Consider the following 25,473-nt stretch of genomic DNA (forward strand, 5'->3'; position numbering starts at 1 on the left):
TGACTCCCATCAGTAGAATCAAACCAATAAAGACTTTTAATTCTTCTATTGTAATTGCTTTCCATCTATTAAATCTTGCATGTGGACCAATAGCAGTTCTTTTAAGCTTTTCGCCATTTGCATTTGTGCATGTTATTAAAAGATCTGCTTCCGCTGTCTGCTCCTGCTGAGGTTCGTTTTCTGTTGTGGTAACAACATAGTCTACCCCATAGAGTAAAATAATATATCGGGTATAGAGGGCCCGCTCGCGGAATCTTTTGAAGACCGCTAATGTCAATTGGTCTGAAAAACAGCGCCATCTATTATCGTCCTCCACAAACTTACGATATGCATAGCTATATAGCGCCTATAGCTACAGGCACTTCTTACTATTATACACTTCTTACTATTTTAAGAAAGAAAGTTAAGTAAAATCTTATCAACTTAAATACAGTAAAATAGTAAGAAGCTGAAATCTAAGCATAACTTTCAGAAAGTGAGTGAATACAAAAACAAAAACAAATTTTATTTTACAATTTATTTATGTAGTTAAAACTTACATTATTTAACATTGAATTGTAAATTTTGACAATGGTACGGGATTTTAGAAGATAATTGATTTTGATTGTTTTGTAATAATCAGAGACAATTATTTTGTACTGTACAATATTATTTCAATATTAAGACAGATAGACAAAGTAGTACCTACCTTAGTTTATCTTTCGTTTGATCATAAAAGTAAGATATTTTCTTTGCTTTCCACAATGTATGTACATAAAATTAAGTAGCTAGGAATAATTATTAATCTAAACTAACACATTATTTACAACTTAAAAATACCAAAAAAATAAGGAATAAAAACTAACTTAAAACTAAAATAAAGGCAATAGGCGTGGTTAGGTGTGGTTAGGCGTCGAAGTACTCGTCCGCATCGCTGTCATTGGGGAACGTTCCCAGAAGACTGGCCGCATTGCCACGTTGTATGGCAATGCTTATCTTTTGACCGAAGAAATAGCCAGCCTTCTAGTCACGCGTAGAGTCGAACAGCTTATGTGCAATTTCTTTATATAGAGAATGTGCACCAGGACCCCATGGCCCAAGTGTTTCGACCCCAAACGGCTCAAAACAATAATTGCCAACTAAGTTAGAATATTTGCGCCGCTTGAGGTCCTCTGCCGCCGAAGCAGCCGCACCAGCGCATGCAGCAGTACTTAGAAGGTGAGATGGCGCAAGGATGTCTACACACGTAGCGTCCCACACCAAAGGCCTACCCATCTTCCAAGGCAGCAACGACATACCATCTGGTCTCTTGCCATCATCACGTACCAAACCATTAGGTTCTAATACGGCTGGTACGCCGGCTGAGGCGAGAGCACGACGAATAATGTCGTTGATGCTGGCATGACGACTTATGCGGCCTGCACTTCTACGACATGAAAGACCATGGTGTCCCGAGCCATCGACTCTTTCTCCACAGTGGCAACAATGCGGAGAGACACAGGGAGCACCCAACCGTAAGCACACAGCTAGCCGGAACGATATTATTATTATTATGTTTGTTCTTTATTCATCACGGGACCACAGGGTCCCGGACCTTTGGAAGGCGTACGAGGGGCCGAAGCCAACTCGCAGAGGCCCGTTGAACAATTTTAATCTAAATGTAAGGGGACATCAGCCGGCGATTATCCCTGTATGCACTATGGAAGTACACCAAAGGACAATCCCCGGTTGATGCAGGACTATTGTGAGATATGGTAAAAGGAAATGATAGGGATATGGGTGTGGGTGGCTGTGGAATAGTTAACCGGTTAACTATGGGGACTATGGCCCCTGCCCCTGACCAATATTGAAAAATACGGATAAACAGGCAGGGGGTGACTCGCAAACTCAATAGTGGGCCCCCGGAAACGGCCGCTAGCATGTAGCGACAAGGGAAGCAACATACGTTGAGCTGCTTGAGGAAGGGAGGGCATCCCACGGCTATCAGAGCAATCCCGGAAGTACGGTCAAGACCCCTACCAGCATCTTACTGGGATACGTCCTTCCCCCAAGTGGAGCTGAAGGCAACTCCACTCTTGCGAATCTCCACTCAAACCAGCCGATTAAGGCAAGAGTGAGGTAGGAGAGGCCACTCCGGATAGTCACGAATACTAACCGGAGTTAAAAAGTAGGGCCTCTCCCGGGAGTCAGGTCCGTGGGGTCGCCACTGCCCAACAGCTCGCCACAAGCTGCCTTGCGGACATATTATTATTTTTTTTGGCAATCTTATTTGCTCTCGGCTCTGAGGCCGGTTTTAATGTCCTTTACGGGCGCGCGCCAAGTAAAGGACATACATATAAAGGATATTATTCGGTTTCTGTAGTTGCTGGTGGTCTGTGGTTATCTATGGGTTCTGTGGTTTGGGGCGGTGGTGGTGGTGGTGCTGCTGAAATTTCATTTTCATCTATCTGCATGAATTTCCTAACAATACGACACGTATTTAGTATAGCCGCTTTTTGTAATTTAATGTATGTAGTTTCTTTGATGTTCAATAATTATATTATTATGTATGTTCTTTACATAATCACGGGACCACAGGGTCCCGGACCTTTGGAAGGCGTACGAGGGGCCGAAGCCAACTCGCAGAGGCCCGTTGAACAATTTTAATCTAAATGTAAGGGGACATCAGCCGGCGATTATCCCTGTCTGCAATATGGAAGTACACCAAAGGACAATCCCCGGTTGATGCAGGACTATTGTGAGATATGGTAAAAGGAAATGATAGGGATATGGGTGTGGGTGGCTGTGGAATAGTTAACCGGTTAACTATGGGGACTATGGCCCCTGCCCCTGACCAATATTGAAAAATACGGATAAACAGGCAGGGGGTGACTCGCAAACTCAATAGTGGGCCCCCGAAAACGGCCGCTAGCATGTAGCGACAAGGGAAGCAACATCCGTTGAGCTGCTTGAGGAAGGGGAGGCATCCCACGGCTATCAGAGCAATCCCGGAAGTACGGTCAAGACCCCTACCAGCATCTTACTGGGATACGTCCTTCCCCCAAGTGGAGCTGAAGGCAACTCCACTCTTGCGAATCTCCACTCAAACCAGCCGATTAAGGCAAGAGTGAGGTAGATTATTATATTATATTATTATATTATTATTTCAATATTAATATTATTATTTATTTATTCCATATTTGTGTTTATTTTTATACGCTTGTATCGCTGTTTTTATTTCGTCCTCACCATGATATGTTATTTTGCCAGACAAAATACGGTTAATTGAACGGCACCAACTGTATACAAGTACATGAATTACTGTATTTTCAAAATAATTTTTTAACGGTGTGGCGACACTCTAACAAGTGACAGATGACAGTAGTCGCACATAGACTATCGACAAGCAAATCAACGGATGACGTCACAAATATCCTGCATCGCACATACGAAGTTTACATGCGAATTAACACGGATAGAAAATCCCAACGAACAACAGTAGGGCAGAAAGCCCGCCAGGCACGATCACCTCGCCTGGTCGGAGGATCCTCCTTTTCTTAGGGAACTTTACTCTCTGTTCCCTAAAGTGGTGACCCCGACGTGATTGAAAGCAACCTTCACGGAGCAGATCAGCACCGTCATCCTCATCGCCATCTCCCTCACCCATCACTTCTCCGCTGAGCGGTAATCAAGTCGCAGCCAACCAGCATCCTCGGCCTCATCAGGGACCACCACACGCTACATCGAAGATATGCAGCCTGGTTCTTCCCTACGGCCTCATCAGCGTCTAGGCACAGCACTCTCTGCACACGGTCTGAGGACGCCTTCCTCCCGTCAACGCAGACGCCAGCCACTACGCACCTACCCTCGCAGCATCTATTCCCCGACTCACCGTGGGACACTGCGAGCCTCACTACTCCGACTCACCGGAGTATCACCCTGCACCGCTCACCCGACTCACTGGGTATCCAGCGGCACAGTTCAGACTCACTGGAACTAGGGACATTCTACACTGGTTCTGGCACCGCTTATCTTAAGCATCGACAGCCGTCTCAACAGGTTCGACCTCCGGTCTTGGGGGAAGTGTTGTGGCGACACTCTGACAAGTGACAGATGACAGTAGTCGCACATAGACTATCGACAAGCAAATCAACGGATGACGTCACAAATATCCTGCATCGCACATACGAAGTTTACATGCGAATTAACACGGATAGAAAATCCCAACGAACAACAGTAGGGCAGAAAGCCCGCCAGGCACGATCACCTCGCCTGGTCGGAGGATCCTCCTTTTCTTAGGGAACTTTACTCTCTGTTCCCTAAAACTGTATATTGTGTTTATCACAATTAAAGGGATAATCCACAAATATGTCGGTAAACATTTTAATTTTTTGTTTTAATCCTTTTTAGGAACATCTTTCTTCAAAATATCTATTACAAAATTTTGAATTTGAACAAAACATTTTTCCATAGCTTTTGATGGATATATTAAAGATTTTTTATTTTTTTTATACTCTTTGGCCCTTATACTGGGTGTCCAGTGGCAGATTTCAATGTTTGAAAAATTGTTACAAAAAAACTAAAGCTCTAATACAACCCACGTTTATTTTAATTTATAAATTATTAATGCGGATTTCATTTTTTAAAAATTACGTTCTCCAAATGTCGACCTTCGAGTCTTACACACTCTTCGAGTCTAGCACGCATGTTTTCAAAAACGCGTTTACAGAGCGACTGGGGAATTCTGCTTACTTCGGCTCGAATATTTTCTTTAAGTTGTGTCACAGTGCTCGGATTTGTTTTGTAAACCACGGATTTTAAGTATCCCCATAAGAAAAAATCACATGGGCTTAAATCGGGTGACCTAGGTGGCCACGGTATGGTACCGTTTCGGGATATGTTTTTTTCAGGGAATAACTGCTGCACTGCATTCATGGACACGTTAGCAGTATGAGCTGTGGCCCCATCCTGCTGAAACCATGTGTTTCGGTTAACAGAAGGACTATTTTGAAGTTCTAGTCTGAAAAAATCAGTTAACATCTGGGCATATCTGTCCGAATTCACAGTTACAGTTTGGCCATGTTCATTTTCAAAAAAATAAGGCCCTACGATTGCAGATGCAGACATGGCACACCAGACTGTTACTTTAGGCTTATGTAAAGGCTCTTGATGCATTTGTCTTGGGTTGTGGACATCCCCCATCCCATCCCATCATTAGAAACATCACAAATCGAATCAAAGTACACCTCGTTCGCACTCTTGTCTTTCCCATTGCCCTCTACGGTGTTGAGACGTGGACAATCAAGGCGGCTGACAGAAAGAGAATCGACGCCTTTGAAATGTGGTGTTGGCGCCGCATGCTGAGAATACCATGGACAGCCCACCGTACAAACGTCTCGATACTGAAACAGCTGAAGCTGGAGAAGACACAGCGTCTGTCTGCGATCTGCCTGCGACGCATAATGCAATACTTTGGCCACGTTGCACGCAGGGATGGTAACAATCTAGAGCGTCTGATAGTAACAAGGAAGGTGAAGGGAAAAAGGCCTAGAGGAAGAAGCCCCAATCGGTGGTCAGACCAAATCTCCAAACAGCTTGAGATGCCTATCAGCGCTGCTCTTCACCAAGCAACGGAACGCAACCGATGGTGGCAGCTGGTCGAAAAAATCAAACGGAGTCACAATCCTCAGCAGTGAGGGAAACGACTAGAGAGAGAGTGGACATCCCAGTAACGGAAATTCTGCTTATTTGCATATCCTCCGATGTAAAAGTGGACTTCGTCACTAAAGAATATGTTGCTCATTCGCGTAGCAGTAGGAAATCTTAACAACATTACCTCTGCGTAAGTTTTTCTTAATTCAAAGTCAGAATCTTGTAAATCTTGCACGATTTGTATTTTATAAGGATGAAACTTGAGTTTTTTACGCATTATAATCTGTAAAGTTGATTTTGGAATTCCCAATATCGATGAACAAACACGCAGTGATAATCGGGGATTTTCAATTACAGAAATCATAACACGCTCGATATTTTCTTCCGTGGCTACCGATGGTGTAGGTCCTAAACTGGGTCTATTTAATGTTGATCCTGTAGTCCTGAACTTTGCTACCCATGACTGAATGAGATTAACCGATGGTCCTTCACGTAATCGACGAATACCGTAACGATTATTAAATCGACGGCGAGCTTCAGTCAGCGAAAATCCACTTGAAATGTACGCCTCGAAGGCGAAAGCGCGGTGCCCTCCATTCCACTTTTCCATAGTTACAAAAAAATCCGCAATGTTTGCGTTTCTAAACACGTCTTCTGCAGCCCTCTAACGTATTGCGTTCAGAAATTATGTGTGTTCAAAGTTTGAAATCTGCCACTGGACACCCTGTATATTTATTTGATGTGCTCTCAGGGTCGCCATACATATTTTTTTTACAATCTTTGCAGCTTTTGCAAATATTTTTAATACATCTGTTCAGGACCCACCCACACACATAATAATTGCCCTGAGCAACATCATTCACAGACGTATCTAAATTAATAAAAAGTACCACAATTTCATCTTCTGTGTTTTCAGAAAATTGTGGCTCCTCCTCATCAATTCGGCTGGGAATATCAGAAGTTGACTGCGCAAAACCGACATTTCTTTAAAAAAAAATCTAGATTTCGCAAGCAATTGTCTTCGTCTTTTCTAGTTAAAATTATTTATTAATAGGGACTTAAAGGCCCCTTCAAATGCCACTGTGTCTGGTACCGTATTTCTCGCCCCATAACTTCTGATATTCCCAAAGAAATTATCTAGTGGGTCCAAGTTAAAATTACGAGTTAGCATAGCATCAAATGAATACGTTTGAGACAATAATATCCATATTTGTTGTATTCCCTCAATTGTGCGTATTAAGTTTTAACAGATGGTGCTTTTGTTTCAATTAAACGGATTTTGTTATTATCTTAAATTTTTTTTTAACAAATTTTACTGAATTTAAAACTTTTATAGCAGTCTTCCACAAACCATGGTGCAAACTATTTCTTCGTACACACACTTTATACATTTTGACCATCAGGTACATGGAATGTATTACAATTTAGGGAATAAAAAAGATTATCTATTAATTTGGTAAATTTTACCAGATTTTGGCATTCTGCTGGAATTTCTCCTCTTGCCACAAGATGTCCCGCAGTCGCAGCCTTTGTGTGGCTAAAATTTGGGCTGCTGATTTCACTTTCATTTTCCTCATTTTTTCCACATAAATATGCTCGTCTGTTATTTTTGGCAGGCATTTTAACTCTCCATAGGATTTGTCAGCTTCTACGTTAACTTGTAATAGTCCCATTTAACAAATTTTTTACCTCCTCTTCAAAATCATAATATTTCTAATCTTTGGTGAGCAAATTATTTCTCATTCCTTTTATTAAATGCGGAACATCAAATATAGGGATTAATTTTGTCTTCCCTATTTCAATTATTTAATTTTCCCATTGTTTTTCTTCTCTTAAATAATTTTTCTTTGTGTCTTCTATTAACTCATTGATTACACTAACATTGACTTAGGGCCGGTTTTTTGATCCATAGTTAACTGGACTAATGGTTAAAAATAATAACTATTAGTCAAATATCTTAGCAAAGCGTTTTTCGATCAATAGTTAGCTTGACCAATAGTCAAACAAATAACTATTAGTTAAAAACAATAACCACCCAAAGTTGAGCGGTTAGCAAGATGGCGGATAGTTAAACGACGCCATTACAGCTGATTTCAACACGCCGAAACTTCAAAACGTATTACCTTTATTGTGACAACATTCAAATACATAGTTATTTCAGTTTTATTATTACGGACTTATCATGGATTTGAACATTATTAGATACTTTGACAGTGAGTCGGAAAGTTCATCAGACGATGATTTTTTTACTGAATATGTATTGATGAGAAGGCCAAAAATATTTAGACAAAGAAACCCTCCTTTGAATACCTGGGATGATCTTGGTGTTTGTCAACGTTATCGTCTCTCAAAAGCAATAGTGATGTGGTTAAAATTTAATAGGATGTTACTTAAAAACTCCCACCACAGGTGAGTAATTAACTATTTTATAGTATTTTTTGCTACTGACTGGTTCCTTTCAATTAATTACTAGTTATTTACCTAAATTCTTTTTGTTTTAGGAATCATGCCATCAGCCCACTAGAACAAATTCTCCTTACTTTAAGATTTTATGCTACCGGTACTATGCAACAGTGCTCTGGTGATTTCTTTGGAATCTCAAAATCAGCAGCATGTAAGATAATACACTTGGTGTCAAGAGTGATAAGCACTAAATTAAACTATTTAATTACGATGCCACATACTCCAGCCGAAATTAAGGAAGTTGTAGCCAAGTTCTATTCCATTGCAAAATTTCCGAGTGTTGTGGGAGCAATTGATTGTACACATATACGTATTGTGGCGGATGGGGTGCGAGAAAATGAAGATCGTTTGAAAATTGAAACTGGGTGAGACTCAGCGCGGCGGGATGCGCGGGCGCGCGGTCACTCGCGCGCGTATTTCCGCGGTGTCGGTCGGATGCGAACTGGTCGGAGGGGCGCGGGCCGTGTCGAACAAGCAAGCGCCCGCACGCCGCCGTGCGGGCGACATCGAAAACTAAGTGACCGCACGTGATTGGTCACACCGCGCTGATGCACCACAGATATTTAATAATCATAATAGAATCATACAAGGGGTATCAATACAATAATAAAGTACAATAAAACTTTTACATTTGTTACAATAGGTATTAATTAAATTATTAATTAATTATATTAATTAAAATAATATTAAATTATTATATTGACGGGCGGGCCGCTTCACCATCGCTAACACGTATTATAAGTCCAGGTTAATAATATTCAGATGATAGTAATTATGCTATAATAATACTCCAAAATAAGGTACTTAATGTATGTTTTATTTAATTATTACTTAATGTATATTTATTACAGGTGGTGAAAATGCGGAATTGTATAGAAATAGAAAAGATGTCTTTTCTATCAATGTCCAAGTGGTTGCTGATGCCGATCTAAAAATTAGGAATATCGTTGCAAGATGGCCAGGCTCAGTACACGACAGCACTATTTTTAATAATAGCCAGGTTAAACATTTGATGAACTCTGGACAGCTTGGCTGGTGTTGTCTTTTGGGCGAACGAGGCTATGGCCTTAAACAATATTTACTAACACCTCTGGCTGATCCTCGAACAGCTGCCGAAAAATTGTATAATGAGAGTCAGATAAGGACAAGGAATGTCGTGGAACGAACTTTTGGTGTTTGGAAGAGGAGATTTCCATGCATAGGCTCTCAGCTTAGGATAAAACTAGAAAATGTGCAACCTATAATTGTGAGCACGGCCATATTACATAATATATGTATTATGAATAGGGAAGATTTACCTACTTGTGAAAGTGTTCCAGATAGTATTAAAGGGAAAGTAATATAATACTTCCATTTTCTGAAATTGATCAGCAATACAGAGGTGAACTGATCACAACTTATTTTAGCTCTCTTCTAAACTCGCACGAAAATCCAATTATCACAGAATAGTATCTATATAATAAAATAAAATTGTAAACTTCACTATTTAAAACCCATAATATTATATATATTATACAGTTGATTTTATTGTAACTTTCGTGAGACATACTAAATTAATTATTATGTTATCGGCTTACTCACGTATCGTTTTGACGAGGAACTCGACTAGTTTCAAGCCATGCTAGAGGCTCATATTCATGAGCAGCATTACGCAACACACGACGCGGCGATTGTCGCACTGCTACTGGCGATTCGAGCTACGCGCCCATCGCGCCCTCTGCCTGGAATCGCGCGTACTATCCGGCGCGCGCGACGATGTTGGCTCGTTAGACTCGCTCGCCGGCGGCTGCGCAGGTGTTGGGTTCGATTCTCGGGTCGACGCAAAAACGGTGTTACATACCGCGCTTACTGTGTCACACTCCAGACCCGCAACATTGTAGGCTGACGCAGATTGCAGACTTGGCTTCCAGGCAGGAGGTAATGCCCAGCCACCGTCTCTGTTGAAGTTGGGACGACGACTTATTTCGATGGCCTCACGTACTTTCCGTGGTACGAAGTATTTCTCCCTCGCTAGTACGGAGACCTTGTCGAAACGGAGGAAAGTGAGTCGTGCCCGCGCTACAAGCATGCTCGGCTACTGCCGATGTATGAGTGTCCATGTTCTTCACACTGCGTATGTGTTCCTTGAGTCTGGTTGTGATGTTGCGGCGAGTTTCCCCGATGTAACTCGAGCCACAGTCGCACGGTATCATGTATACCCCGGGAACTGCCAGTGGATCCTTATCCTTAGGCGAGCGTAATAAGTTCCGTAATTGACCGGGTGGGCGGAAGATCGTCCTGATGCTGTATCTTCGGCGTAACAGGTGTCCGATGGTGTCGGTTACTCCTTTCACATATGGTAAGAATGCTGGAGTCCGCTCCGCAACTGCCGGTTGTCTTTTACATGATGAACTCGCCAGTCGAGTACATTGGCGCCAGTTGTACCCATTTGTTTCCAGTACCTGTTTAAGGTGATCAAGTTCCGCGTCAATGTACTGGGGATCACACAGGTTCAGTGCCCGGTTGATTAAAGTACGGGGAACAGAGGCAAGGTGGGAGGGATGATGGTGTGAGTCGGCTCGTAGGTACCGGTCTGTGTGTGTCGGTTTACGGTAAACCGTGTGTGACAGGCGGCCGTCTGTTTCACGTCTCACGAGCACGTCTAAGAACGGCAACATTCCTTCCTTTTCCTCCTCAGTGGTGAACTGAATGCTACCGTGCACCGAGTTTAATTTTAAGTTGAATTCGTGGGACACCTAAACTCAGCCTCAGCGTCAGCCTACAATGTTGCGGGTCTGGAGTGTGACACAGTAAGCGCGGTATGTAACACCGTTTTTGCGTCGACCCGAGAATCGAACCCAACACCTGCGCAGCCGCCGGCGAGCGAGTCTAACGAGCCAACATCGTCGCGCGCGCCGGATAGTACGCGCGATTCCAGGCAGAGGGCGCGATGGGCGCGTAGCTCGAATCGCCAGTAGCAGTGCGACAATCGCCGCGTCGTGTGTTGCGTAATGCTGCTCATGAATATGAGCCTCTAGCATGGCTTGAAACTAGTCGAGTTCCTCGTCAAAACGATACGTGAGTAAGCCGATAACATAATAATTAATTTATTATAGTTTTTTTAAAAACACTCGTTAGTAAGTAGTTTTAATCTAATCCTTAGAAATATAATTCTTTGTATGTATTATTTCCCAATGGTACAAACTAGGATTATAATATATATAATATATAATATAAGGGATATCGTTATAACAATTTAGAACAGAAATGTGGAATGTGTAGTAGTAATTTGAAAAATGAAAAGAGGACTATGTAAAATAGGTAGTTGTTAACACAATAAACGCATTTATATAGATACATAGTGTTTTATTTGGAAAACAAAAGAAAAATATAGCTAACTTACACTACACTTACAATTAGAATTATTTTTGCATTTGTTCTTATTCTATTTTTGCTTTTACTGCCTCATACCGACATTTTTCTAAAATTAAGTCGTACATTTTATTTTTACCCGACTGCGCCAGAAGGAGGGTTATGTTTTTCGAGTGTATGTATGTATGTATGTATGTATGTATGTACGTATGTATGTATGTATGTATGTATGTATGTATGTATGTATAATTGTTTGGCACGCTCTACAGCCTAAACGGCTTGATGGATTTTGACTTGAGAGGTGTCGTTAGATTCGTATTTACTGTGAGAGTGACACTGGGTATATCAAAATAATAAAAAAACAAAATGGCGGATTTTTGGCGCCAAATTCGAATATTTCTCACTCTCTAGCCTAAACGACTTGATGGATTTTGACTTGAGAGGTGTCGTTAGACTCGTATTTACTGTGAGAGTGACACTGGGTATATCAAAATAATAAAAAACAAAATGGCGGATTTTTGGCGCCAAATTCGAATATTTCTCACTCTCTAGCCTAAACGACTTGATGGATTTTGACTTGAGAGGTGTCGTTAGATTCGTATTTACTGTGAGAGTGACACTGAATATATCAAAATAATAAAAAAAAACAAAATGGCGGATTTTTGGCGCCAAATTCGAATATTTCTCACTCTCTAGCTTGGATGGATTTCCGCTTGATAGTGGTCGTTTGATTCGTATTGACTGTGAGAGTGACACTAGATATATCAAAATACAAAAATAATAAAACTAAAAAATATTAAATAAAAAAAGGTAATTTAAAAAACTAAAAAACCCGACTGCGTTTCTTTATAATATTAAAATGAAAAAACCCTAAAACAAGAAAGTCATCGTAAAATTTAAGCAGTCGGGACCCATTCTAAATATGGGTACATACGTCTGGCTTTCTAGAATGGGTCCCGACTGCTTAAATTTTACGATGACTTTCTTGTTTTAGGGTTTTTTCATTTTTGAATTTCATTTCTAGTACATGAAGTTCACTTTTATGCTTCATGTTTAGCTCGTGCTCTTCTTTGGCATATTGGGCCAAATCTATTTCTCTACCTTGCTTTTTATTAAGCAAGTCGATTTTTTTCTCAGCATGCATTACAATTTTTTTCCTTGTCTCCAAAGGAGTAAATACCGATTTCCTCTTCTTCTGGTTAAATGCTGAAACATAAATTTGAAGTTAGTAAATTACTGAAATTTAGACTATAATAACAAGTTCTGAATTACAACAGTTAACTTACACAACTCTTTTGATACAGGCTGTCTCAGCATTGCTTTGGGGGTGGATGTATCAAACTGGTTTGAGCTTGATAGTTCTAAAACATATATGAAGTTAAATTATACATTAAAAACTAACGGCCTTACTTATAAACGATCACTAAAGTTAAGACACAGTTAAACTATCTATTAAAAAATATTTTAACTCATAAACGATGATTAACGCTAACTAATGTCTTAGCGACTGCTTAAATAGCTGTCAACTTAATCAGTTGCGAACCCTTGTTTAAAGACCTTAATTACCAAAATGGCGTCCGAAATTCGTAAAAGTCACAGCTGTGGTATATCTCAACAATAACACCACATACAAACTTCGCATTGAATTGAGTTCTGTTTGCTGGGCTTTGTTCCACTACTTAGGAAAGTGAAGTGGATAAATATAAAAAAATGGATATATTTGACGACGATAATGAATTACGCACATACCGTGACGAGATAGAAGAAATAAGAAATTTCAGGAATATTGGTTCAAGAAGGAGAGTAAAAATATATAATTCAAGATCGAACCCAATGTAGGAATTGAGTGAAAGCGATTTCAAGCATCGTTACAGATTCAGTAAAGGAAATACGGTAAAAATTATAAATATCTTAAGAAACGACTTGACCATGGATAGCCGGGGCGGCAGTATACCTGTGGAGTTGCAAGTAATGGCAGCTATAAGATACTGCATGAGCATGAGCCAACACTCCAACAGACTTTATCAAGAACTGCTAAAAGAGTTGTTGAGAGGTGCAATAGATTGCACCCATATTAAAATAAAAACGTTAATTAACCATTGCTTAGTTAAGTGACGTGTAAGCAGTGTTTATAAGTAAGAAATAGTTAATTGATAATTAAGGAGTTAATGAGTTATTAGTTAATTAGTTGCTTAGCTGTTGATTAGTGAATTTTTATAAGTAAGGCCGTAATTGTTTATTTTACTTGTATAAATTAAGAAATTTAACTTTCGTACCCAAATTGTTGGGAATGTTTTCCTTCATTGGCTGCTCGGGTTCAGGAAGTACTCGTTCTACATCTAAAAAGTTTTTGGTAGTTACATCTGTAACACAACGGAGAATACTTTAGAACTTATGCAAAGGAAATAAAATGCCATTAAATAGTTTAATTATACATACAATCTTCTACAATTTCCTTCTGAGATAAATCCAAAGGACCATGCTCATATTAGTATGGAGCTAAAAGTCAGCACTGTCATGCGATGCCCAAATTGCAGCCCTATGTCATATGATAGCCTTTTAATAGTATTTTTATAATATCTAGATTTTATGTCATTTAAAGCACCGATTCACAAGTAATTCTATATTAAACATGATAACTTACTACTGATATTTTATATGCATTGTATCGTTTACGGACAGCAATGCTATTAGTTTTTTATTAGGAACTTCATGATCATCACTTATATTTAAGTATAAAAGGACACTGATCTGGCCTACGTCTACCTACTAGTCTTGTTTCCATAGTATAGTGTCAATATAAATGTGAAAACGATTAGGTTCGATGCAAAACTTGTACTCGAGTAAACAGAACTCAATATGGAAAGAGATTAGTCTCTTTCCATATTGAGTTCTGTTGTTAGACTCACAACAAATGGGTATTTTTGATGAGATTATAAAAGCATATTGTGATAAAATAGAACGGGTTGTATTAAACTATATTTTTATATTTGACATCAATTAACTGCTTGACTTAAAGGCAAATAAAAATACCAACATTTGTATTAGGTAGGTAATGTCTGATCTGTAAGCATTTACAATAATTATTTTATTAACAGATCTAATACTTAGGTTGTTTCAATTAAATGGGGTAAAATAATGTTCTCTGACTGATAAAATACTGATCTATTGCTGCATTCAAGGTTTGTGGCGATTGAGTACAAGTTTCGAATAAAATAAAAAAGCAGTATAAGTGTTAAATGTTTTATTCTTCAATTACAAGTAATATATTGTCTAAGAATGATGCTGGCGGCGATATATTGTCTTGGTGTCTAGCCCAACCCAAATACCATATTATGGCCATAACGTGGCAACAGCATCCCACTGTTCTGTTACCCACGAGACAGTTGCAACAGTAACCTAATATTGCATCTAAGCAATTACTACTCGAGGGCTGAGTGTCAATTAAAATATACGTAAAATATTTACGCCGACCAACATGGCGCGACTGGATTCGACCCCTTAATAAATAAGGTCTATTTCCTCCAACGGCCGCAACCATTTCTTCAGAGTGTTCCAGCTCAGGACATATTTCAATTTTATACAAGCCATTTTGTCGAACATGTTCGCCATAATATGATCGTGCTTGTTTTACCTGATATGGGCCCAATGCGAAAATAATCAATTCTGAGTAACTAAATACGGGAAATATATTTAATTGAGGAAACCTGCCGTCTATGCGTCTAAACATAACCGATCGCCTGTTTAAATTATAATTTGTTACAAATTCTGCTAAGTAATTAGGAGTATGTTGATACCTCAAGGCTCTTTCTATAATAAGAGAAGCATCTGGCCGATCTTGAAGCGTGGGGTGAAATCTGTTAATTAATGAAGTTGCAATTTTAAAATCACTCATTAAATGTGCATGAGCTCTATTAAAAAATCCTGGCGAAATAATTTAAAGTCCCTTTTAAATCGTCCGTTGACTACTTCCACTACCCATCGACATAATGTCACTAATCGACTTTTGTTTGCCTGAATAGTTGTTAGTTGTCGTTCTCCCTCATTTAACGACTCAGGCTTCTGCACATTATAATTACAGGCCTCCAATAGTGGGATCGTATCTCTGAATCCTCGGTCGAGTATAAATACATTTCCCTCTCTGTAAAATGATCGCATGGGTCCAGATTCATCAGTAAATAAATCTTTCATTATTTCTGCATCGGTTTGAGTGGCAGCATAAGGGCCGATCACATCAATAATGTGCCCGTCTGTACACACACAAAGAAATGGTTTAACGAGGTTCACATATTTGTGTAAACTATAAGTTTCCTTTTGATAGAAATAATTGGAACTCTTTTCAATATATATGTAAGTGCCATCACATATTGTGATTGCAGGTCTGGTTTGATCAGAGCCATTTGGATTGCCAAACAAAGCATTTGGAATACTTAGATTTCTTCTTATGACATCTTCTCTATTAAGATGCTGCAATCCAATATGTAATGGTACAAAATGTTCCATAAAACATAAGCGTACAATGTTCATGTGCCTCTCCATAGTTGATCGAGGTATATTAAATAATGAAGACGATCTCTTGTTACTGTCCCCTGTCCTCATTTTAATTATAAAGATAGCCAAAGCAGATTTTGGTGATGGTACCTGATTAGCTAAAGGTAACTCATTAAATAAAATAATGAATTCAGACACTTCCAGTCCAGTCCAATAATGGCATATGTGGTTGGGCATTTCTTCAACACATTCAAAATTAAATGTGACAGTTTTTTGTTTTGCCATATTAACTAAATCTTCTATTTGATTTATACTAAAACTTGATATTGAAGATGATTGTTCTGGTAATTCACGCCAAGTATTAGAATACAAATGGTGATGGCAAACACGTGAATACCGGGGCACATAATAGTTGTAATCTACAATTAACATATTTTTAATAAATGTTGGTATTAAATGCATAGGTACATAACCGCAGTCGGAATAAATGCAGTGTCTTGATGTACTAGCAGCTCTCTTGTAATGAGGTAAATTGACCATTCCAACTGATCTCTGGCCCAGCTGAGAGGCAGAAGCAGGTGCAGGTGCCGGGACAGGGGCAGGTGCCGGAGCAGGGGCAGGTGCTGGAGCAGGAGCAGGTACAGGTGGCAATTGTGGTATAGCCATTTCTCGTTGAGAATCTTGTTCAAATTGTCGGCTAGCTCGCCGCCAACAATTATGACAAACAGCATAGCTATCTCTTCCATTCTGAAAATATTTATGATTGTTAAAAATAAAGCAGTGTTAAAAAATATAAAATACACAATCTCTTGATTTACTAAGTTGAATAAACAATATAATGCAAATTAAGAGAGCTCTGACATTTATCATATTTGAATATATTAAAAAAATGCATAAAATGATTGTCATTGTAAAAACTATTACCACTGATATAGTTATAAGGATTATTTTCCAAATTGTTATAATTATGTGTCATTACCATTAATCATATTCAATGTAAGTAGTACTTAATAGGTGTTTAAGGATTTAGATAAATACCTGTACTGATCTAATCCATGGAAAAAATCATATAATGGTCCATTTTCTTCGAGAGAATGAAGTCTAGCTTCATTCAAAGAACAGCCACAGCCAGCACAGATATTAGTATGACCTAATATTCTAGGTGTGTTTACATCAGCATTTTGTAAGAATACATAACATGCATGACATATTACATCTTCCATAGGGAGCTGAAAACAAAACAGTCGGTGTTAGTAGGTCTCACATACCATAAGAAATGATTAACTAAGAAAACAAAAAAAATATTTTACACGTCCACGATAAGAGTTGAAGTTCGACTGTATTAAGTAATATATTTTTCTTGCAGTCACGTTTCAAGTTATCGTGCATGCATACTCTATACAAGGTATAGTTTTGAAGTTGCACGATATTTCAGAAGGTAATTATGTTAGTTATTCTGAAAATCAGTTAAAATTAGAAAAATAAAATAACAAGTATTATAAAGTATTATTGATTTTTGACGAAGTATCGTATTTTTACATAATTATTTATGAGTTTTATTACAATCTTCTGATATATTGTAGTTTCAAAACTACACCGTGTATAACCGTCCTGCAGATTCTGAATGTATATAATAATGATACTTACATATTCAATTCTCAGCCAAATAGACAAGATAATTAGCAACTCTTGAGGCAAAGTTGTAACAACATGCCTCTGTATGCGTTGAACGCGTAACCCACAGTTCAAGCAACGCAACATTTTGTGTCACAAACGAAAAGTCCAAATCACAAAACACAACGAAGTCCGTATAAGAAAAGCCGAAGTCACTGAATAAAACGACACTATCAATATCCATAAAACGTAGCCGAAGTAGATTTTAAATTGAACGGAAAAGCACAATCGGAGTAAACGTAAACACAGCAGCAGACGCAGAGTGAATGAATGAATCAGTGTTGCCAGTCTTAAAAGATGTTAAAAAAAATAACGTTTCATATTTTTTACTAGTAAGATAATTTACATGCGGTTACTTATTATGAAGTTAATCTTACCGATAGTATCATTAATATACAAATAAAACAGCAACACTATAATACTAGTTTATCATTATTCAAAATAATTTGTAAAAACACAACGAGTGAATAAACCGGCCAAAAGACATGATTCCAGACCGTGATAAATGCAAAAAGCATGAATGAAACATTATTCTGTCAAAAGCCCCGATCGGTGGTCAACAAAAAGTCGTATTTTTTTTATTTTTTATCCAGTGCTTCTTAGGACTTAAAATTAACAATTTAATTCAAATTTTTATTTATTACCTCAATCTTATAATTTACTTTATCTGGGCGTTTCTGGGGCAAAAATGGGCATGGTTCTTTATATTGGCAGTGGTTCCTAAATCAATTGTTTCAATTTCCATATTTACTGCATCATCTATAAAAAATAATGAACAATGAAAGGAAAATATTAAATTTATACTTTTAGCAATCAGAATATAGATATACTTACTTATAAGAGCATCACTATCATACATCGCTGGAAGTCCACTTATTGACTCCCCCATAATAGAGTTAAGCCACTCTGTAGTTTCTGATGGCTTCGGAGGAGGTGGTCCACCACCAGTTTGGCGTCTGCCATATTTTTCTGCTGCCATTTCCTATATGTTAAGAATAAATAAGTATCAGCACTGTATGATGCTAGACTTTAAAAAAGTGAACGTAATGGAATGGAATTAAATACCACATGCAAAATATTACCTTTCTTGCATTTTTTTCATGTTATTGTATTTCTGCTGCAATTGTTTAACCGAACGAAATTTGGTTGCATCTGAATTAAATTTGTCTGCAAGCAATTTCCAAGCAGCTTCTTTTGTTGGTTGCTCGCATTATCGGTTTTTTTGCAAGTAATAATCGCGTAATCTTTGAGCAAACTCATTAATTTATGACATTCCTCTTTAGAAAAATTGGCACTGCGGTCCCTGAATAATAAAGTTATAATAAATTATAGTTATATTTTAGGTAATTAAAATTAAATGATGTCAAATTCAGTCTAAAAGCTCGTTGATACTATAACTTACTTGTTCGATGGTTGGTTCACTTCATTGTTATTTTGCGACATTTTGTTTGCCGAAGATTTTCACAATATAATAATAAATCCCGTATTTCAGTTTAACAGCAACTCTTTAAACGAAGCAGTCAACACAAAATAAATTACACGCTAAAGTTTGGCTTGCAGCTTTGACATTGACAATTGACATGAACTGTCAAAATATGTGTTTTGTTATGCACTTTTGTCAGTGCTGCCACATGGAAAAAATTACCCACGAAGACATTAAAGTAATTTTCAGGAAACAAGATGTCCTATTACTGGCAATAAAATAACAAATGGTTAAAATTGACTATGGTCAAAAATGTTGTTGAAAAACGTAAAAGCGCTTTAACAACTGGTAAGAGAGTAAACAATAGTTAATCTAACCAAAAGGTTGGTATAACTTGACTACGGATCGAAATCGGCCCTTAATCGCACACAACTTTTAAACCTGTACTTCGTACATATGAAACATTTTTTTTAAATATATCTTTTAATTGTGCCTTATTTAAGGCGTGAATTTTTTTCTGAGTCCCTTAACCATGAAGACTAATACATGGTCTGCAATTTTTTCCGATTATTCCCAGTAGTCCCCTCTAGACCTGTGCCCCGGAGTGACAGCTGGGAATTGTCTTCCCAGTTGCCACCGGGGTGACAATTCGTGCCGACTGTTCCTTTTGAAAGCTGACTAGAGGGGACAAATGGGAAGTATGTTTCTCAGTTGTCACCGGGGGGGGGGAGGGTGACAATTGCTACGATTTAAAATGCCAAAAAAAATAAATTAATAAAAAGTATGTGATTGTAGCAATTAAAGGAAACATAATGTTGATTTTTAAAATTTGATTCTATATAACTCTCTTCTGACATTTTTATTTAATAACTTATTTTTTTTTTTCGACTGTTGTTAGCGTGTTGACATTGTGACTTTTTTATTTAATTCTATATGACATAACAAATAAAAAATCTAATGGCACTTTTTATTTTAAATCGTAGCGATTGTCACCCCCCCCCCCCGTGACAACTGAGAAACATACTTCCCATTTGTCCCCTCTAGTCAGCTTTCAAAGGGAACAGTCGGCACGAATTGTCACCCCGGTGGCAACTGGGAAGACAATGCAGCATTGTAATGGCTTTGTGGAGAAATCGACATTTCGTCGAATATAAGGCTGCACAATCTGTCTTCTGGGCTTAAATCCTTGGCAGTATTTTTTAATTTTAAAAATATACCTTTATTAGGCCCTGGCTCCACTTCTATTTTTGTCAAAAGTCTCTTCAAAGATTTTGTTGATGGCAATGTGAAAAATTTTGCTAACAGAGGGTAACTTCTCGGTCTCTTCTTATATAGAGAAAGTGAGAGCACTTTTTCTTCAAGCGTAAATGTGCGCCCAGAAGGCTTCTTTCTTGTCTGGCTGTATTGCATTTTCGTGAAAATTTTTGCTGCTGTTGTCATTTTGCAGGAGTCTTTTAAATAAGCAGACATTTTCTCCGCACTGGCTATTCTAGATTTAAGGTTTTGGTTTCTCTTCTGAGATCACAGAGTACTTTTTATATTATGAAATAGAGGTCCAACTCGACTACCAAACTAAGTAAGGCAAGTGGCGCCTTCTGAACGCAGGTTTAAGAAACTATTTGTCAATATATATACATATAGCTACATAAAGCAGTGGTTACTGGGTCTAGGTAGATTTTTGTTGTTTAATATTTATAAGATGTTTTTCAATAAATAAAACACTGATAACCTTTAATATAATTTATTTTTTTCTTTTAAAACATTTCATATACAATTTTTTCGCTTTTAGCTTATAGGAATCCGTATCATCATCACACTCTCTCCTATTTATTAATATCTTTACAGTAATTGTAAATGAAGAATCTGCAGGATATATTGATTAAAAAATCTATTAATTTTTCTTTATGAATTTCACATTTTATGAAATCGAATTTTAAATGTATATATCTTAATGTTTTGATGAAATCTTTAAAATTTTTTTTACCCGACTGCGCCAGAAGGAGGGTTATGTTTTTCGAGTGTATGTATGTATGTATGTATGTATGTATGTATGTATGTATGTATGTATGTATGTATGTATGTATGTATGTATGTATGTATGTATGTATGTATGTATGTATGTATGTATGTATGTATGTATGTATGTATGTATGTATGTATGTATGTATGTATGTATGTATGTATGTATGTATGTATGTATGTATGTATGTATGTATGTATGTATGTATGTATGTATGTATGTATGTATGTATGTATGTATGTATGTATGTATGTATGTATGTATGTATGTATGTATGTATGTATGTATGTATGTATGTATGTATGTATGTATGTATGTATGTATGTATGTATGTATGTATGTATGTATGTATGTATGTATGTATGTATGTATGTATGTATGTATGTATGTATGTATGTATGTATGTATGTATGTATGTATGTATGTATGTATGTATGTATGTATGTATGTATGTATGTATGTATGTATGTATGTATGTATGTATGTATGTATGTATGTATGTATGTATGTATGTATGTATGTATGTATGTATGTATGTATGTATGTATGTATGTATGTATGTATGTATGTATGTATGTATGTATGTATGTATGTATGTATGTATGTATGTATGTATGTATGTATGTATGTATGTATGTATGTATGTATGTATGTATGTATGTATGTATGTATGTATGTATGTATGTATGTATGTATGTATGTATGTATGTATGTATGTATGTATGTATGTATGTATGTATGTATGTATGTATGTATGTATGTATGTATGTATGTATGTATGTATGTATGTATGTATGTATGTATGTATGTATGTATGTATGTATGTATGTATGTATGTATGTATGTATGTATGTATGTATGTATGTATGTATGTATGTATGTATGTATGTATGTATGTATGTATGTATGTATGTATGTATGTATGTATGTATGTATGTATGTATGTATGTATGTATGTATGTATAATTGTTTGGCACGCTCTGCAGCCTAAACGGCTTGATGGATTTTGACTTGAGAGGTGTCGTTAGATTCGTATTTACTGTGAGAGTGACACTGGATATATCAAAATAATAAAAAAACAAAATGGCGGATTTTTGGCGCCAAATTCGAATATTTCTCACTCTCTAGCCTAAACGGCTTGATGGATTTTGACTTGAGAGGTGTCGTTGGATTCGTATTTACTGTGAGAGTGACACTGGATATATCAAAATAAAAAAAAACATAAAACTAAAAAAATAAAAAAGGTAATTTAAAAAACTAAAAAACCCGACTGCGTTTCTTTATAATATTAAAATGAAAAAACCCTAAAACAAGAAAGTCATCGTAAAATTTAAGCAGTCGGGACCCATTCTAGAAAGCCAGCCGTATGTGCCCTCACAAAGTCTATAAATTAAGAATGGGTCCCGACTGCTTACATTTTACGATGACTTTCTTGTTTTAGGGTTTTTTCATTTTAATATTATAAAGAAACGCAGTCGGGTTTTTTAGTTTTTTAAATTACCTTTTTTATTTCAAACATTTTTTAATTATTGTGTAATTTATATCCTGCAGATTCGAAACACAATTTAAGAGAGAGTCGCTGGGACTGCAAAGCCATTTTTTATTAGCATACTCTCTATATTTTAAATAAGCGTGCCCCGCTTGTGATGAGAACTTCATGCAAAGCGTGGCAATTATCTGCCTCACAATTTGTCCCTGGGGCATGGACACTAGATAGGCTGTTTATTAACAGTCTGCTAAATGCTGCTTCAAATCCATTTGGAGTAGGGTTTACGTTGCGGCATCCTTGACTCCATATCGATCCAAAAAAAATTTCTATTGGATCCTGATTCAGATGCCGCAACCAAACCGATGTCACTCCGTACTTCGCAGCAATTTTTTTTTAAAAGCAGTTCTATTCCTTCTAGTGTTCATACCCAGTTACTTAAGGTGGGAACATAATCCACATTCGAGGTTTTTATATTCACGAATTTCATATTTTTTTAAAATATTTTTGCCTCCATCCATGTTTTGTGATGTAGTGAGTTCGGCGTCGCAGGTCCCAGCAGTGGTTTACTGTGCTTCCTTTTCCCGAAGCTTCCGTTAATGGAGTCAAAAAGTTTGTCAAAAAACAAGATGACGTCCACTGTATTTTGCGCATCTTGAGAGATTATTCCTTTTTCTGCAAAAAAATAAGAAAAAAATATTAATAAATATTCCTCACATGTTCTCACAACGCAATTTAGTCCCAAACAAAGCATTGCTTGCTTGTAATTTGGGTACAGCAGACAACCAATAAATGAACTTATATAAATATAAATATTTTATAAATAACATAACATAGTGTACATATGTAGAAACACCCACACACATAAATGTTTGACTTATGCGGGAATCGAACCAGCGACCTCCTGTGGCAGGCAGATACACTGGCTACTATGGCATCTAGTCATCAATAAGAAACTTGTTATTATTAAATCTGAACTGGGAGCAGTTTTTAATTTGTGAAAACCTTTACTATACAATCTTCCGCCCGCGGTTCTACCGCATCCCGTGAAAGCTACTTCGCGCACCCAGATTAAAAGTCACTTTTAGTCTTCCTCAATAAATGAGCTATCTAACGGTGAAAGATTATTTCAAATTAGACCTGATCAACCTTGGTGATTGGATTGGTTCTTCAGATTAGCATGGTTAAGAAAACATACAAACAAAAAAATCTTCAGCTTTATAATATATAAGTATCGATAAGATAATGCAATGTGAAAACATTATGTAATAAAGTGCATTTACCTGCTAGGTAGCCCATATTTGATGCTACAGTTTGGCTGAATAGTTGCGTAGCAAATTTAACTTTCATCCGTGGAATTTTACTGGGAATGCAGTGGGAGTCTGTTAATTTTGGCACCAGTCTTATGCCCTTGTAGCCTGGGTTTCTTGGTGCAGTGCAGTTATGTGTTCCCACTTTGCCATTAGCATTTTGTTGTCTTTTTTATATAGTAGATTTTTCGTTATTAAATTATTTCTTATACATTTCATTAATTGAGGTGGGTCATACAAGGGAATGATTTCCTGTTTATTTATTAAAATAATATTTCCTTCAGGTTCTTCTGATTTTCTTAACAATACCTCTTGTTTCTTGTAACAAGAATTTAATGCAGTTAACATTATTTGTTCCTTGGTCGCACACTGTTGCTACCACATTAAGACCAGCATTTTGTAGTTCTGTGATGACAGCCTTTGATTGTTTTGCCAGTTCTGGTCCCTTTGTGGCAGACTGAGAAAATGTGTATGCAACGGGTTGCTTATAATTTTTTATAAGTCCTCTTATCATAAATCCCTGCGCATGATCTGCATACTCAGGCAGTGTCTCTTGCCCATTGGTTACAAACCCACTCACTCTGTCCTTCCTTTTATTGTATGCTACATTCGGTTTTAGTGACATCTACTTGCTGTTACGGAACCCTTCATGGGCGAGTCCGACTCGCACTTGGCCGGTTTTATTTTGTTCTCGACAATCACGCGAAAGAAGTCGCGGGCACAGCTAGTCAATACTAAACATCCTCTCATTTTCTTGAGCTAAACAATTTTTCCTTATTTTTTGCACCAACGGCCTAATTTTATAATATCTATCAGAATCGATATTGTTGTCAACGAAATGTAAATAGCGACGTATCTGTTGATAACGTTTTAGTGGCATCAGATCAGCCACTAGTTTGTACCTGTATCACAAACTCCAATAGTCTGTGTAAGATGGCATGCTCACAACACCCATTATGATATGTATAGCTATAAAGTCTCGCAATTCGTCTTCAGACAAACCTAGAGTACGTCCAGTCTTAGATACTGCATAAGCATTTGATTGTTCTAGAATGTGTGTCAAAATATCAGGAGAAAAAAACTTATAGAGATATTCCGGGGGGTCGCGTCGTTGAGCAGTATTAATAGTAGGACGTTGTGATTTTGTTCTTCTGGAAAAACGCGATGTGGAGGAGGCATTCGCTGGCGTGCGTGGTGTTTAATATACACACCATAATTTTCATGTAAACCTATCTCAGTATGCGACGAAGTGGGTACTTAGTCATTTTCAGAGGTAATAAGCTGCCATGAATCCTTGGTGTCTGGTTTGTTTGTAGGAAGGTTCTCGTCGTTTTCATTCACAATGAATGTCAAATCATCAATATCGACAGTATTCACATCAAGAGGTATGCTATTATTAAGCCTACAATAGCCTTTAAGTTACTCGGCACCAAAGTTTTAATATTGTCAATATCAGAGTTGTTTATGAGAAACGGCTTTACTGACTTCATGCACGTTTTTAAATTGTTAAATGCATCAGTAGCATTGACAATATCGTGCCCATAGTAAACACGCCTATCTAATGCTCTTAGTGGCACCCCCAATGCCATCGGCTACCCCTTTTCCATGCCCACTTTCTGAAAAAGACCAAGTCGTAAGAGAAAGA

The 25,473-nt window shown here is 37.5% G+C and overlaps 2 protein-coding genes, 1 long non-coding RNA gene and 1 pseudogene across 3 annotated transcripts; 2 read left to right on the top strand and 2 right to left on the bottom strand.

The window, feature by feature from the left end:
- The first annotated feature begins 6,979 nt into the window (after positions 1–6,979).
- Positions 6,980–11,398, top strand: LOC126912991 (putative nuclease HARBI1). Its single transcript, XM_050707626.1, has 2 exons — positions 6,980–8,438; positions 8,920–11,398. The coding sequence occupies exons 1-2, from the start codon at positions 8,176–8,178 to the stop codon at positions 9,416–9,418; spliced, it is 762 nt and encodes a 253-aa protein (XP_050563583.1). The 5' UTR covers positions 6,980–8,175; the 3' UTR covers positions 9,419–11,398.
- A 2-nt stretch (positions 11,399–11,400) lies between these two features.
- Positions 11,401–12,202, top strand: LOC126912995 (uncharacterized). Its single transcript, XR_007707611.1, has 2 exons — positions 11,401–11,867; positions 12,009–12,202. It is a non-coding gene; the product is annotated as an uncharacterized LOC126912995 (long non-coding RNA).
- Positions 12,203–14,653: 2,451 nt separating this feature from the next.
- Positions 14,654–19,178, bottom strand: LOC118264277 (uncharacterized). The gene is made up of 5 exons (XM_050707634.1): positions 18,672–19,178; positions 18,424–18,571; positions 17,563–18,348; positions 16,954–17,144; positions 14,654–16,662 (listed from the first exon to the last, which is right to left on the bottom strand). Exon 5 carries the CDS (start codon positions 16,579–16,581, stop codon positions 15,319–15,321), a length of 1,263 nt encoding a protein of 420 aa, XP_050563591.1. The 5' UTR covers positions 16,582–16,662; positions 16,954–17,144; positions 17,563–18,348; positions 18,424–18,571; positions 18,672–19,178; the 3' UTR covers positions 14,654–15,318.
- Positions 19,179–21,864: 2,686 nt separating this feature from the next.
- Positions 21,865–25,448, bottom strand: LOC126912993 (uncharacterized; annotated as a pseudogene).
- Positions 25,449–25,473: the final 25 nt, after the last annotated feature.

Source organism: Spodoptera frugiperda, unplaced genomic scaffold, assembly GCF_023101765.2.
Source record: "Spodoptera frugiperda isolate SF20-4 unplaced genomic scaffold, AGI-APGP_CSIRO_Sfru_2.0 tig00001167_1, whole genome shotgun sequence".
Lineage (NCBI taxonomy): Eukaryota > Metazoa > Arthropoda > Insecta > Lepidoptera > Noctuidae > Spodoptera > Spodoptera frugiperda.